Source organism: Falco punctatus, assembly GCF_963210335.1.
Source record: "Falco punctatus genome assembly, chromosome: 14".
NCBI classification, from domain to species: Eukaryota; Metazoa; Chordata; class Aves; order Falconiformes; family Falconidae; genus Falco; species Falco punctatus.
Genome location: NC_137594.1, coordinates 21568199 through 21584405, shown reverse-complemented (window position 1 = coordinate 21584405; position 16207 = coordinate 21568199). Strand labels below are relative to the sequence as shown.

Below are 16207 nucleotides of genomic sequence, written 5' to 3'. Positions count from 1 at the left end.
GCACCAGCACGGGCTGCCCCACCGAGTGGGCTCAGAGCATCCCGTGGGGAAAAGCCAGCGTGCACGTCTGCTCCGAGGATGTGCACGGGCCAAACACTGGGAGCTGCCAAACTCAGCCAGCGCCAGACCAGAAGGGGTGGCCGAGATGACGGCGTGTTGCTGGCCTCCAGCTCCGGCCACTCGCTCCACACCCCGGTGCCTCAGTCTGCCCTCCGCAGCGGCTTCACCGGCTGAACGTCCCCGCATGGCCGTGCCTTGGGTGGGTGTACTTACTCCTGCAGCTACAGCGGGACTACGTTATCCCCATCACCCCCCAGTTCTGGCTTTATTCCCACCGCCAGCCCCCGTGCTGCGGAGGGAAAGCAATCCAAGCACTCGCTCCGACCCTCAGGCTGCTCTCAAGGCAGACACCAGGCACCTGAGCAGGGATTTTCATGATCACAGACACTCCTTACAGTATGTGGCGCTTAATTTCTTTGTCCTCTGCTTCCTGCACAAACCACGCAGCCAGCACGCAAGTGTTGGGATGGAACACTTTATTCACATCAATGTTTAGATCCTGGCCCGTCCTGCCTGCTGCAGCTGCTCCCACCTTCTTGACAGCATGAGCAAGAAAGGATTTCTTCATCAGCTTGCTTAACCCCCCCCTCCAGCATCGTCAGACCCCACAAACAAGTACAGACAGTTGAGCTTTGTCCGGACAAGAGCACAGCACGGAGGGGCAGGGAGTGCTGCAGGGCTGGCAGAGCCGGGAGAAGGGCTCCAGCTCACAGCCTGCGCACGCACAGCAGCCGTGAAACCTTCCCGCAGCTCCACTCTCACCACCAAATACGCCAATCCAGGTTTATCCAAGGCTCCAGCATCCTCCCGTTGCCAGAAGCATCCAGGGTTGGCAAAGGATGGGTGCCACCATCTCTTCTCCTTGGAAAGCTGCCTGCCAGAATCACACCGGTTGCTTCTGTCACCTGCTGGGCCATTTAACCCTTAAAGTGCGCCCTGCCCACTGACAAATACCCTCCCCAAACTATTACAGTAAAAGGAAAAACCTGTACGTTGAGACATACAGGCTGAGTCTTGGGTAGAGAACGGTTTCTGTGCTTGGTGGTCCGGCGGTGGCTGGCAGCCCCCAGCCAGCACTGGGGCACAGAAGGGAGCAGGATCCCCTGCGGCCACCCCCGGCGCATCAGGGCTTCATCCTGCTCAGTCTGATGTCACGTTCGATTTCGAACTGCCTGTGATCCACACGCTCCAGGAATGCTTTCCTCTCGATGTACCTGCAGAGAGGCAGAGGCTGTAAGCAGTGCCCGCAGCAGCCAGCGCTCCCCCCAGCCCGGGGCAAAGCCGACCCCAAGGGACAAGCAGGGAGAAAGGCATCGTCTGCCTCCCTCCCTCCCTCTCCGTGCACTGAACATCTCCTATGGACACCAAAGCTGCTCTGTGGCCTGCTGGGTGTCTCCTGGGGTCCCTGTAGGCTGCAGGCAGGGGCTGGCTGCTCCTGGTTTTGCTCTTCTCTTACAGCTGGGAGATGTCCTTCACAAACCACCCCTGGATGGGCTCAGGGCAGGTCCTGGGCAGGAGAGGCAGCCCTGATGCTCCTCCCTGGCTGCCCAGGTGACCCTGCCCACGCACCCCTCAGCAAAGAAAGCATCTCAAACCCAACCACAGCAGCACCATCCACAACACAAGCTGATAACAGGCACAGGGAGCATTAGGGATGCAAACAGCATCACCCAGCAAGCCTGCAGCAATGCAGGGATTCAGGCCAGGGGTTTCCCAGCCACAGACCAGCTCCTAACCACCACCGAGTATTTACTTCTCCCTCTCAGGGAGGCACCTGAGCGCTACAAGGAAGAAGGCAAGCACGCCTGCGCCTGAAAAAGCACCTTGCTGCTCATTAATGGCATGCAGCTGAATTTTAATGTATTTTGCTGCAAGCCCTTGCCACAGATAGCCTGGGGCTGTGCTACTAATTAACCTACAGAGGGAGTGAAATTGCAATTCAAAACAGGAGCTGTAATTGAATCATCACAATTGTTTTGCATTTGTTCCAGGGCGGCAAACACACGGCTGTCATGACAAGGTCATTATGCTCAGCACAGGGTGGGAGATGCCCCAGCCACTGCCTTTGGCTTCTCCCTGCCGGTCACTGCACCACAGCTGGTGCCTGCTAACCAGAGGAGCCCATTGCTTGAAAGCAAGACCGAAGGCTGCAGGAAAGATGAGGGTCAAGAGGCTCTGTGAGTTTTCCAGGCTCCTGGGTGGCTGGCAGGGTGCACGAAGGTGCCCAAGACCCAGCTGCATGGGAGGGTGGAAGCCCCCTCCCACCACCAGCAGCGGTCCCTCTAGGACGGAGCGGCTCCGCTGCCTTTGGTGACAAGGTCTCTGCTTTCCGTTACAGCTATCGAACCGGTGCTGAATGTGGTCCAGGCACTAGGGTGCCTTCGCCCTTGCTGCGAGGGACTGCCCTGACACTCCTGCCCACCCAGTCAATGGAAATTAATTAATCCAAATTCATTTCAGCGAGTGATTCCTCCCAAGTGGCTGAACGACCCGCAGAACCCTGGTGCCACCCCATTCCCATCGCAGCCTGAGCCCGTCTCACACTGACACAACTGGGTCAGCTCATCTCTCAGGAGCAGGGGCCTGGCGTGGCGTAACGCAGACAATGCCCTGGCCATGAGGAGGTATTTTTCTGGACCCCTGCCCTTGCCATCGGAGGAGGGCTGGGCACGGAGGCCCCCTCCCCAGGCCGGCTCAGGAAAGCGGGCAGGGGAGTGCCGCTTCTCTTCACCCCTGCAAGCAGGGAGGTGACCTGCTCCCGGGCTGGGCTCGGGGAGGCCACAGGAAGGAAGTCGGGGGGGGTCACGCTGGATATTGCAGTGTGTCATATTGCTGGGCGTGTGGTTTTCCTCCCCCGCCGCTGTTAAACACCAACCGCAACCACGGCCGGGAAGGCAAGGGACAGGGGTTATGCTGGTAACCCGCGAACACCCCGACTGCTTGGGCAGCGACAGCCCGAGCTACTGGATTTGAAGCTCCTTTGGCCTCTCTGTGACTGCCTTCTCCCAACCCCAGCCTGGGCTTGGTGCCTTCCTCCTCCTCCTCCCTCCGCCATGGCTGCTTGCCTCTCCAGTGGGCAGGGACTGGCTCCTGGGGGATCGATATGGATCATGAACCAGGAATGTGGTCTCAGGGCCACAGGCAGTAGCTCTGCATGGGGAAGGAACCACGGCGCGTTACCCGGTGGCCGTTGTCCTTGGCTGGCCACAGTAAAGCACCGCAGGGGCCAGAACCGAGCTGGCGAGGCACTACCTGTGCACGCACCGGAGTTTATGGGGCAGGCAGCCTGGAAACGAGCCCAGCCGGCCTGTCCTGCACGCACACGGCGGCTGGAGGTGCTGATGGACACGAGCAGGGAAGCAGCAGGGCTGCAGGGTCGGCGCAAGGCCCCCTGCACCCCAAACTCTGTGCCTGAGCCGTGGCTCCGTCGCTGGTTCCCAGCGTGCAGCCAACAGCACAGCGCTGCCAAACGGCAGTGCAAAGTGCACGAGTGAGCCGCGCACACCGCCCCGTGCTTGTCTAAACAACCTTTGCTACCTGAATCAATACCTGCCTGTAAATGATCAGCCTGCATGGCAACGGGGCAGCTGTGATCCGCAGCGGAGGAAGGTAACTTTGCTGGGAGAAGAGGTTGTCTCTGCTAATGAGGGCAGCTGCAAACCGCTCTGGGGAGTGTTTCATCAGTGCTGCCTGTCCCCTGACAGTCACCACCAGTCACCCGGGGCAGGCCCAGCACCCAGAGCAGGGCTGCTCCCCCACTGGGCCTGCCCTACAAAGGCGGCCCAATTAAGAGGCCGCTACACATTTCCATTTACAAAGCACATCAGTGAGACCAACAGCAAAGGGGATAGCTGCCTCCGCTCCTTACTTCAGCCCCTCCTGTCAAATCCAGGACAGGCCCTCAGGACCTGACACAACCAGGCTGCGCAAGCCCAGATCCTGCTGCTGGGGAAATGCAAATCACCGGCTGGGGCCAGTGATGCAAGGGCAGAAAACCAGAGGCAAGGGTGGCCACAGGCAGGGGGTAGCATGCAGCCCCTCTGCCTCGGGATTCCCGGGGCCAGGCTGCGGCTGGCTGATAACCGGCATCAGTAGCAGAAAGATGCCGCAGCCCCGTTGCTCAGCTGGCCGCCGGCGTGCTGGCCGAGCATGCGCCGCTGCTGGAGAACGGGAGGTTCGAGGCACGAGGAGCTCTGGGCTGTGAACAGCAGCTTCTGCAAGGTTACCGTGAAGAAGAAATTGCACCTGCCTTCCATTCTGAACAAAAAGAAACGCCTCCTGCCTTCCTCGAGACATGCACGCACCACCTCTGTAGTGCGCAGGCACGTGTGGCATTGGGCGAACACCTCCAGGAGCCGGCTGTGGCTTTCCTCATCAAGCAGACCTTGGCAATTACAAAGCAGGACACATGGGGATCAGAGGTTCTTAACGCCCGCCTGCACCAGGGATAAAGGCAGCACCTTGCTCCCCCCTGCCCGGGTTGAAGGGTTAACAACCGCTCACGACAATTTTTATAGAGATGTGTAAATGATTGCTCATTGAAGGGTGAGCAGAGCCTACATTATTAAAGGGGAAGAGACAGCTGCAGAAGGGACAACAGGCTCCTGCAAAATGACCTGACGCCGGCAGCAGCTGTGTCTGCACGCTCTGCCGCGCGAGGAGGCCGGCTGCTCTCTAACGGTGCAGCACACTTCACTCCGCGGGCGTTTACAGGTAGCCTGCAAGCAGAAATGCAGGGGCTCCTCCCCTCTCCCTTCCTTCACCTTGAAGGTGGAAGTCATTCACAGTGAGCACGTACTTAGTTGATCCCCTCGCACCACATGCCCGACTAGCACAAGCAGATTTGTGAGGGGTGTCTGCAGTTATCACGGCATCATGTTTCTCATTCGTTTAATGACAAAAACCGCTTGCCAATAGCCCAGCGGATTTTCTAGCCTGAGATGTGACAGGCAGCAAAACCCAAAGCTGTCCAAGCTTACAGATGCTCTTAAAATTGCTGCTCTGCTTTGCTGATCTTTTTTTTTGGTGCTGATTCCTTCTTCAGCTTTCAAGGACCATTACGTTAGCATCTCTGAAAAGGTCTGCCAGGCGTGAAGAGCAAGCTGTCCTGCTTGTATGGGGTGGGAAAGGAAACTGCACTGGCCAAGAAAGGTTGACACAAGGTTTGAACAAGTAAGAGATGCCACAGAACGCTCACGCAGGGCAGCCTGGCCTGTCTGGGATGTGTACAGTCCAGCTGAGAGTGATGGACCCTGATTCAGGCTGATCCCACTGGCTGGGGAAAGAGACAGTGTGTCCCAGCAACCGGCAGGAGATGGTCTGGGTTTTGACGGTGGAGCAGTGAAGAGCAGAGCAGTGAAGGCCCAAAGCTGTTACCACACTTCGCAGCCACTCAGGGCATCTGTGGAGGGCAAATTCTCACTCCACAGCCATCGGAACAAGCCAGCCAGGCGCCACAGACAGAAACAGGACCCTTCCTTGGGGACGGGTTCTCCCAAAGCAGCCTGCAGCTCCTGATGGGGCTTCACTGGAGAAGCTCACCCTCCTCCTCCTCCGTCTCAGACAGAGCCTAGTACACAGCCTGGCACTGCCTCCAGGCTTGGGCCATTTCAGTGGAGAGACCTTGTGTACGGGGCCCTGACCGTAGCGTTTGCCACGCTGCAGACAGCATCGTCAGTGACCTGGTGCATGTGTGCTCTGCCACGCCTGTACGTGATGGGAATTGCTCAGCTCCTTGGGTTTCAGGGGTCTCGGAGGAACACCTGCCCCCCACCAGCATCCCTACTGAATTGCTCTACTTGTTCAAGGGCAAGTGTCCAGGAACAAATCAGCGCAGATCTGATGGAGAAGGGGTGTTGTGGAAGGGTGCAAGACCAAACTGAAAAAACACAGCAGTTATAAAATACCTATTTGAAATACAAAATCCCAATCTGTTGGAATGCAGAAGCTCTTGCGTTTCTCCTGCAGAGTAAAAGAACAGCTTACAATAAAAATACATTTTACGAGCTGTCCACTAAGCCGGTTACGTTTTCCCAGAGCTTAGCAAAGCACTTGTAGTGGAAACGCCGCTTCTGATCTTATTATCCTTCCCTGCAGTGCATGTTATTAACTTTCTGTCTTATTTACAGCATCGCCATTTACTTTTATGATACTTCCATTAACTTCATTGGAGTGAACATTGCTTGATGCACACAATCAACGCCCAGTGCTGCCATAATCTTTAACGCACCTTGCCAGCTGTTCTGGGTTTGCATACATCTTTTTGCAAGAGCAGGGAGGACAGATGCAGCTGGAACACTGCATTTGAAGAATGGAATAAAAAACATGCCTCCTAGTTTAAGACTTTTTTAAAACCAAAACAAAACAGGGCAAAGGCAATCGTGTTTCCTTGTGGGGGTGTTGCACTGGACTGGTTCACCCTGCATCTGTGCCACTAGCAGGAGAGATGACAAAGCACAGCCAGACTCTACTTCAGCTGGACTTGAAGAACTCATGAGGTTGTTAGTAGAGAGCGACAGGTGCCTGCATAACTTACCTATCTCCCTGTGACAGCCAGAGCAGCTACTGGCTTTAGGTATCCTTAGAATAAATCCTGAAAAAATCCCACAGGTTTGCTGAACTCTCTCCGTAACAAGCGATGGGGTTCCTACATGTATAGAAAGTGGTGGGAAATGCTGTACTACTATTAGTTGAAGTCCCTCTTACCCGTCTTTCCCTCGGTTATGGATCGCTAGCTCCTCCACAATCCCCTCCTCCTCCTTGAAGTTCTCCCAGTCCAGTTTAGACTTCTCCAGTGTGCTCATCTTCTGCTTTTTGGAGCCAATCTTCCCCAGAAGGCTGCTCATACCGCTTGGCCTCTTCACCCTGACAGAGATGAAGGAGCAAATGTTACTTAAATGCAGGGAGACAGCAATTAAAAACAGGGCTGAGAAACGTCACCCAGAAGAGTGGTGGCCTTGATGATGGTGAGCCAGTGCTGCTAAACAGATGGCCACCAACTTCAGGCAGCCTGCAGGCGGCAAGGTCATGCTTCCTGCAGATCCTGCTCCTCCGTTCCCCTGGAAGCAGCAGAGTTCATTACACACATATCTCAAGTGCTCGCTTTTTGTGAAAGGGCTTTTTCATTTATCTTCTTAGGAGAACAGAAAGCTTTCAGGCCAAAAGAGATCATTAAATCATCTAGTTTGACCCCTTGTATACACCAGGCCAAGCCATTCCACTGATCACCTCTGTGCTAAGCCCGGTTCTTTGTCTTCAGTTTAAAGTGTTTTCTGGATGGGATCCAGCCTCATTGCGTCACCAGCACTGACAACACATCTAGGAATTAACCATTTCATTGGTATTAACACGTCTGTTCTCAACTTGATTTTGTCTAGCTTTAGGTTCTGGTTGCTGCTGCTTATTCTAAATCTAAGAGTATTTTGGTGCAGGTCTCATTAGTAACGTACTCATACACCATAATGAACCTACATCTGAATATATTTTTTGTGACAGCTAGGGCTCTTTACACCTCTCATTGAAATGCATTTTGTCCCAGCCCGCACGTGATTTCTAAGGTTTTGTCTCCCTGCTTATGTTTCAACGCTCTTTGAAGATGGGGGTACCAGAACAACATGTAACCCACACCCTTCTACTCATCACAGATCTGTTTCTGCTCAAGGATTGCTTAAATCCCGTTAGTTACACCATCACACAACATGTCGAGTCCCAGTGCGCTTGCACTGTGACCCCACACCATCTCCCAAGCCCCTGCTTAGCAGGAAGACCCCCTTGGTCCTTCATCTCCTTGTTCTCAGAGGACTGAAATCCCACCCGCGTGGCAGGCCCCCGGATCTCCCCTCTACGCTGGGAAATGCACACACAGGGACTCGGGTCAGCCGGGTTGCCCTCGGAGGAAGACAATTCTCGGGGCTGGGAACCCATAAAACAAACTCGTATTAACCCTTCTTAAACCTCCCCCAGGAGAGGGGGGGTGAACAGCATCCCATTGAACTCGGTGTTTACACACATTCCAGAGATAACTTCAGGTCTGCAGGGCCTTCGTCTCTGCAAGAAGCTGGAGAGGAAATGATTCTCGTTCCTGAGAGATGGAGGAATTTGGGGAGGGGGGGCCGAGGAAGGCGGCCAGGTGAGCGTGGCAGATTGCTCTCCCTCGGTACTCTCCAAGCACGGTCCTGCCCAAGGGGTAGCTGTTCTTGGGAATGTATCCAAAGCTGTCCTTATCGGATCATTAGCGTGGTTTATGCTTCCATAATTTGCAAGCCTCTAAAGGAAAATAATTCCGCAGTTTATATGGAATTAAATCAAAGAAAATGACATCTTTGTAAGTCTCAGCCAGAAGATTCTCAATGCAAGAATGGCTGGCCATAGTCACTTTATCCCTGAACGTCTCATCAAGATGTCGACAGCCCTTCACATCACGATCACACAATAAAATCTTGATCCTCACTCAGGCTCCGATTCTCTCTTACTTTTCCAGACATGATGGCTTCGAGCATCCTTATCTGCAGGTAGCAAGAAAGTAGTGCAAGGGGGAAAAATGCGCAGAGGTGTTCTCAGCACAAAATAAAACTGGAGAGATTTGGCTCCTGCATCTGGCTATTCAGGACTACACACAAGCCTTGCACAACCACCAAACCCAGCATTACATGCGTGTTCAAGTTGCGAGGGAATGGGAGGAGAGGAGATATGACAAGTAAGAAGGCAAACCCAAACAAAATATTGGGCAAGCATTCCCCGTGGTGTTCCCTGCTGAGCAGCCGCCTGGGTGCCAGAGCCTGGTGCTCGTGCAGGGCAGCTCCTTGTGCTGCACTGGGAAGCCTTGGGATTTAGCAAGGGATTTAAAGATGCTCTGAGACAGATCTAGAGAAGTGCTATGGCTGATCCAGCTGGCAATGCTCCTCTCTTCCCAGCCTGGCAGGCAAAATGTGTTTAAATTAACACAAGGTATTATTCAGTAACACGTTTCTCCGAATACACTTAACTTTCCAGACACACTTGTGCTTACACTTTTGCCTACCTTTGAAGTGGGAGAAGCAAGAGCGCTGAAGCAGAGGGTGCTGTCTCTTGTCCTTTGCTGTTTCCTAAATGTTTTTTGGGGCAAAGAACCCCAATGGCATAACCCATCTCCCTGTCCAAGGGCACTCACAGCTCACCTGCATCCCCAGCCACTGTACGGCTGTGCTACAGACAGGCAGACGCTGCAAAAGACACAGCACACACCTGGAAAACCCACTTGTAGCTGTTGCAGGATCTTTCCTGGGTGTTAGGGGAATGCCTGCCCTGCAGGGTGACAAACAGGCTCAGAGGCAGGCTTGCACATGCCGAGGCTGATGCCTTTTCGGCTGAACCTCAGGCTGTCAGCTGCTGGTGGGGAAGAGCTGAGTTGGGACAGGGGCAACCAGCCAGGCTGGGCCACCGCACACGTCCCTGCACAAAGCGCAGACCGGGCCATGCTGACAGGCAACTGCCATCCCCAAACGCCAGCGGGGGACATACATGAGGGAAGGGAACCAAAGGCAAGACGGTTCACGGCCAGAGGTGGAAGCAGAGGCAGTGCTGGCTTCACAGCAGGGGCAAGGGCTGCAGGCTAGACAAAGGGAGCTCATCACACGTATTTTCTTCCATGGCAATTCCTGGCATAAATTAACATTTACATGCACACATCCATCTGTACCAGTGCTCAAGGCCTCTGTACCTCAGGAATATCCCTTAAAAGACGCAATTCACCCCGTGTTTGAAGCTACGGAGTCTAGGTTATGAACATGGACCTCCATCAAGGGTTTCCAGATAGCCACCAGAGACTTGCAAACCAACAGTTCCTTCAAGGCAAGGGAACCTGATGAAAAAGGGCAGGCTATGTTGCACCCTTGTGTTGATGCCTACTCCAAAAATCCTGCTAATATCTGGTGTCAGCCCCATGCTGGAGACGGGCCCTGGGCTGGATGACCTAGCTCTGCTCCTGCCTGGACAATTCTGTGCTGTTTGTGGCAGGACCAAGCCTGGGCCAGGCAACGAGACAGGGCCAGGCACGGGCTGAAGGACATGTTCGAGTCTGCTGCCGAGTTTTCACTCCACGCTGAGCCTTTCATCACCCTGAATAAATCCAACAGCAAACCTGGGGGTGGGAATTCCTATGCTTGTGCCAAAATGAAGTAAATGAGAGACATTAAAGTCCAATTAAAAACTTGCTTGGCCTTAAATGCCTCATCTGTTTCAAAAGCAAGTAAAGGGGCCTGATTAATTGCATTCAGTGCCAACAAGAGGAATTATTACCCTTTTGTACTCATTAAGGGTATCTGCTGTGGCATCTTTAATCACTAAAGCATTTAAAAGAGAGAAAGTAATTTGCTAAGACATAATGGGTCCCGGGGATGAGGATCAGGACATTTGCTTATTTAGGACACAAAGACAGGCTCTTACTTTTCACAATTAAAAAGCCCAGCCAAATTCAGCCCCTGAGCCAGCAAATAAACGTGCTGGGGAGCTCTGCCTTGGTGGGGGGATCTCCCTGCCCCCATCTCATGTCTTCAGGACAAGGACTGTGCCCACACATCACCCCATGCATGCCAAGGGCTCCCCGCTGTCCCACCCTAGCCGATCACGCTCTGTATTCCTGTCCTTAACAATAACGCTTCCCCCCATCTCAGAGCATGCTTGCAGGCTGACCGGGACCTTGGAGAATTGCTGCTCTACCAATGATAAAGTGTCACTGTCACATGTAATCCCTACTGGCTTGTAACATGAAGGTCGGCAGTGTCTGGGAAACGCGTGCCTGCCTTCAAAGAGGCAGACTTCATCTCAAGCTTTATGAAGTAATCCTGAAGCAATAGCAAAACAGGGCTGCAAAGGTCTCACGGTGCATCCCACCAGCCAAAGCAAGATGCCTTCCTCTCCCACCCATCCAGAGGTGGGTGCTCTGAGGGCCTCCTGACACCAGCCCCACACGCACTAGAGGCTTCAGTACTTCATCAGCCTTTCACTTATGTAAGTTTTCCCCTATGACTAAATTTCCTTACTCACCCTATGACTTCTTATCTTCTTCCTAGTAGCTACTAAGAACAGATCACGCCCTCACTTTTCACAGCAGCCTTTTATGTCTTTGAAAGCTTTTCATATCACCCCTTGCTCAGCTTGCTCTTTCCTAGACTAAACAATCCTGAATCCTTTCAAGCTTTTCTCATTCCTCACGGTTGCCAGCCCTCTGACCACTCTTTGCTGCTCTCCCTGGACTCTCTGCTATTGGTCCACATCCTCCTCAAAACGCAGCATCCAAAACGGGAAAGAAAGGGCTCCAGCCGCAGCTTTACCGGCACTGGGAGCAGGAGGAATACTTCAGATGCCTTGTGAGGCATGCAACTCCTTACACGGCCTCCTATGACGTGTGCCTTTTTCACAACCGTGTGACAGTGTTGACTCACGTCGAGCCTGTGATTCACTGAGGTACGCGCCTGCTCCACTGCTGCCAAGCCAGTTATTTCCTTCCTTGATCTGTGCAGGCAATTACCGGTACCCAAAGGCAGAGCTCTGCACCCGTCCTTCTGCACTGCTCCTCCTGCTTGCCCTCGTGTTTCCCTCCACGCAGCGGATCTTGGATGCCTTGGCAAATCAGCCTCTCCTATTTGCAACACCCATGCTGCAGCTGTTGAAGAGTAACGCTGGGGAAAGTACCTCCCATCTTTGTGCAATACCTATGGAGACAATTCAGCAGCTGAAGCAGCACCAGTTGGCCAAACAAGATCAAGCTGATGGCCAGAAGCAGCCGGGACCAGCAGGGTCAGGCTGCAGGAGGAGCTGTGACAGTTCATGTTGTCCGACTCCGATGAACAAAGGGTGCCCGAAGGACACCCACCCACGTGTTGATCAAGGAGGCAGCAGCTTCCCCAGCTCAAGCCTGCCCTCCACCCTTGGGGACCACAAACCCTCTGCTGCTCTGTTTCTGCTGGCTCCATGGGAGCGTGCAGACCACAAACCCTGTGCTGCTTCTCTATCCACCTTGTATCATCCTCCTTCTTGTGGGTAGCAACTTCTGTAGCAGGAAGATTCTACTTCTGTCACCTATCAATACTCTTAAGAAAGGTTCAATTTGTAGGAAGGAAATGCTGAGCACAAAATAGGATGTTACTGATGCTTAGCTAACACCCCAACACTCCCCTACACCCCCTTCTTGTCATGTCACATTTTGGCGAAACAGCATAAGCAAATGCACTTAAGGGGACAGTTACGGATGTACACAAATCACAAATGAGATGCTTGGTTTCCCCCCTTTAATGAAAACCAGCCCCCTGAGCCCCTATCAGAGTGGCTAATAGCCTGTTTTGTCAATGAGGGTCTGGTGACAAAGTGGGGGCTGCAAGACTTGGACCAAGAAGCACGTTCTTGTAGATGATGCTGATTCCACCAATGCATCCTGCCCACCCTGCAGCTATGTGGTGCAGCAGACAAGCCAACAGAGTGGGGCATTTTCTCTGGCCTCATTGCAGGCTCTTGCACCTCCCAGAGCAGAGGCAATTTGGTGCTGGGCAGTCTATTGCCTTCCAGAATACACCTATAAGATCTAGTGACTCTCCAGGAGGCACTGCAGAGCAACCTTTCTTTTTGCAGAAATAAAAGCTGGACTTACAGAGATGACATGACTTCTTCAAAAGGAAATGTTGCAAAGCCAGGAAAGACCTCATATCGCCTGCTCCAGCCTTTGTACACAGATTATCAAAAAAATCACCTTTACCATTTACCATTAAAAAAGGCAGGTTACACCTACAACCTAAAAAGCCCACCTTCAAGGAAGGTTCAGAACTAGGACGGGTAGTTTTTGCTGTGCGTTAGATGATGAGACTATTGCAACGGCCAAGGGTGCTTATGCTGTCTGGCACAAGAGGACAAGCAGGAGGCATCTGCTCGCAGGTCTTCTTCAGCATGGCCGAACTGCTTTGCAAATCTTCAGGCAGAAGAACCCAACTCAAACATAAGCTGCAACACAAACTGCCTCTCTGCAACCCAGAGCAGCATGTCAGATCCCACGGTCAGAGTAGCATGCTGGTGAGTAAATGCCACCGAGTGCAGAAATCCAGCATCTCAGGCCATGCAGTCCTGGAAGTACCACGTTCACCATCAAGCCCTGGCTCTCCTGCAGCCCCTCTCCTGCCTGCCTCCCTTCCCCACTGCACCCTGCAGTATTTATTTGCAGCGCAGTGATGGCAGCTCTATTCCTGTCACCCCAAGCACTTCGATGTCAGGGATGCAGGTGAGAAGCTCTGCCACTCCAAGAGAAGAGCACGAGGTTTTTGTAAATAGTAATATCTACTCCTGCCACAAACTGCTGTAAAGCTGAATAGTTTCCTTAATGGCAGGAAATGGTTCTCATACAAACTAACCACAGCTGGGCAACTGATGCAGCCAATAAATACTTTAATTTTAATAAAGTGGAAGATTCCTGCCCAGCACACCACAGATCACCCGCCCGGCCGTCCTTCCTTCAAACAACAACATGCATGGGTGTGCGAGAGACACTGCATGAGCAGGAGGTATGCGGAGACCTGCCTGGTGGCCTGTGTGCCAGCTCTGCCGTTCACTCCTAGCCTCTCCAGCCAGCCTGCCTCGGCAGAGGAGCGAAAATGCTGGTGGGGAGGAAGAAAGGCACGTGGCAGGAAGGGAAGCATGGTGCCATCTGCTCCGCAAGGTCAGGGTGGTCTGGCTGGACACAGAATGATTGTGCCCCCGGTACTGCCAAATTGCAGGAACCTTCCCCAGGCTGATAAAACAGGCTTTCCTCTTCAGATCCTAAAACCGACCACCTCTTCCCATCCCTCACCCCGCATCAGCGGGCAAGGACAGAAAAATCTCCCAGGTGAAACCCAACTGCATTTCTGTTTGTTTTTTTTTTTTTTTTTTCTCCCCTACTCCACATTGTTTCCCAAAAGGGCACTTGGATGGATGCAGAGAGCAGCCCAGCTTGTTATCAGCCCTGCCTGTTATAACAGGTATTTAAAAAAAAAACACAAACAAGAAAGGCTCCCCAACGCCAAACAAACAAACATTGAAATTCCAGGTGGAAAAGAAAAAAAAAAATCACAAAAACAAGCAAGGAGGAAATGAAGATAAAAGCAGGGTGGATGCTGCTGGAGGGCTGGCAGGGTGGTGATCCTGTCTGGAGGGCAGCACCCAGGACTCAGTAAACGCAGGCAGGCTGGCAGGGAGAGGACTGGGCTGGACTGGGCAGTCTGAGGAACTCGCTGCCAACTCAGATAGTGGTGCCTGTCCTGCCCATACGCTCTGCTTCCTGAGCTGGTAGCAGATACTCAGCATTTACACCCTAAAGCATGCATAAACTGAGCCAAAGAACCTGCCAAAAACGCTCTAGGAGTAGCACTGATTTTCGAGGCAGGGTTACGAGCCCATATCTTCGTAGCGAGGATTGCAAAGCTTCTTGCACTCTGAAGAGTGACACACACCAAACCACCATGGAAAAGCAGCCACAAGCAGGGTGAACCCCATGGGGTGGTGCTACAGGGCACAGCAGAGCAGGCACCTATGTCCAAAGGTAGCAAGAGACGCAAGTCCATTGGGAGAATGCAGCCTGCGATCCTGCTAACAAACTGGGGCACGCTTACTTCTGCTGCACGGAGAGCATCGCGGGCTGGAGCAGTCAGCAGCTCCCGGTGAAAATACTCGGAATGCACTTTACCCCTGCAGAAGGTGACTGATCTGACTGCAGCAAGGCCAGCCTGAAGTACTTACAACAAACAAGGAAATGTGGGGTTTAATCCGAGCCAAGAGCAGGAGTTAACTCTTATCAGGCTTTTGTTCAGGCTTGCCAACCCCAGTTAACCCCGAGCTGTTTTGCCATCACTGCTGTTGCAACTCGACTAGCAAAACCTGAAGAGCTAAGCCAAGCCCCAGGTCCTCTCTGGTTTCTGATGTCACCCTGTAATCCCTGACACCTAACGACAGCCTCACGGTGAAGACTCCTACAGGAACGCTGATGTTCACAGCCTCTCTCCATTCCTAGGAAGTCTCTGCCACCAACTGTGCTGAGTGGAGCAGGTAATCCAAGATCACAGCACAAAGCACAACTATTGTTAAAATAAGCAACGTGTCAGACACGTACAGAAGATGTAACCTCTGAGGAAGCGATAGCTATAGCTCTCCTTCCCACAACCAGGGTCTACGGGGAAAAGAGTTTAAGACAGAGATGAAAGGCACTGCCAGGCAAGGACAGCCAGACTGCTCACCCCGGCAGCCCAGCAATCGAAGCCTGGCAGAGGTGACACGGTTTCCATCAGTGTGGAGAGGCAAGGGCAGACGCGACAGGGTAAATGCCTGCGTGACGCTGCCTTGGTGAGGGTTGCTGCTGGCAGTGGCAGAGCTTGCCACGGGCACTGTTGATTTGGGATGTATTTGTGTCTAAATATAGTCAGTGGGGGAACAGAGATTTGTCACAGGGGAAAAACATGTCACTCCCACCTCCCAGCAGCACTGAGCAATGGCCCACCAAAGGGCAATGCTCCGCCATTCTAGCTACTGGATTTTTGCTGGATTCGTTATTAATCCAGCACGGTGAGTTTCTGTGTGACTTCACAAGTGCCTCACCTTCAGGAGGGAAGTGAGTGTCATGGTACCAACCTACGAACAGCAAAACCAACACGGCAGGCAGTGAATGGGCTTGTGGAGCATCACACCACGGGGTGCAGCAGAGATCCCAGTTAGTAACTTCTTTTCTGGTGCACTCTCCAAGACATACAAATACTACATGCTCATCTCCATGTCATGAATTGTGCTTCATAGGCTGCTCTGAAGCGCAGGGCTGGAAAATCAGACCTAAGCGCTGACTTGCTCCCAAACAGGACAGTATAGATGTGGTACCACCTTCTCCTCCAGTCTGCTCCCCAAACTGGGGAACAACCCAGGTGTAAATACGCAGTTATTCTGCTCACACAATATAGTTATTCCAGGAATAAAACCAGACTTTGGTCTCCATGTACACCAAGAGGCAAATTTGCTGAGCAGGGGAGAGAGATGGGATGATTTGGCTCAGGAATGGCAGAGAGCAGCAGCAGTAACACAGCTGTGCAGGAGCTGGCCCTTCCTCAAGCAGGTCCCATCCCATAGCATCTAGGTCTGCACCCACCTCTCTGGAGGGCCTGGAGTC

At 53.0% G+C, this 16207-nt stretch overlaps 1 protein-coding gene across 3 annotated transcripts in view; it reads right to left on the bottom strand.

Moving 5' to 3' along the window:
• Positions 1–523: 523 nt before the first annotated feature.
• CFDP1 (craniofacial development protein 1) overlaps positions 524–16207 on the bottom strand; it is a 66811-nt gene continuing 51127 nt past the window's right edge. For 2 of the 3 annotated variants that reach the window (XR_013931914.1, XM_080410898.1), the window contains 2 exons: positions 6766–6924; positions 524–1274 (listed from right to left, as the gene is read on the bottom strand). Coding sequence is in view for 2 of the 3 variants with exons in the window: in XM_080410898.1 (XP_080267024.1) it covers positions 1184–1274; positions 6766–6924 (250 nt within the window). In the remaining variant the exon portion in view is untranslated. Of the gene's footprint in view, positions 1275–6765; positions 6925–16207 lie in introns of those variants that run through there. The other variant, XM_080410901.1, reaches the window with a different exon arrangement.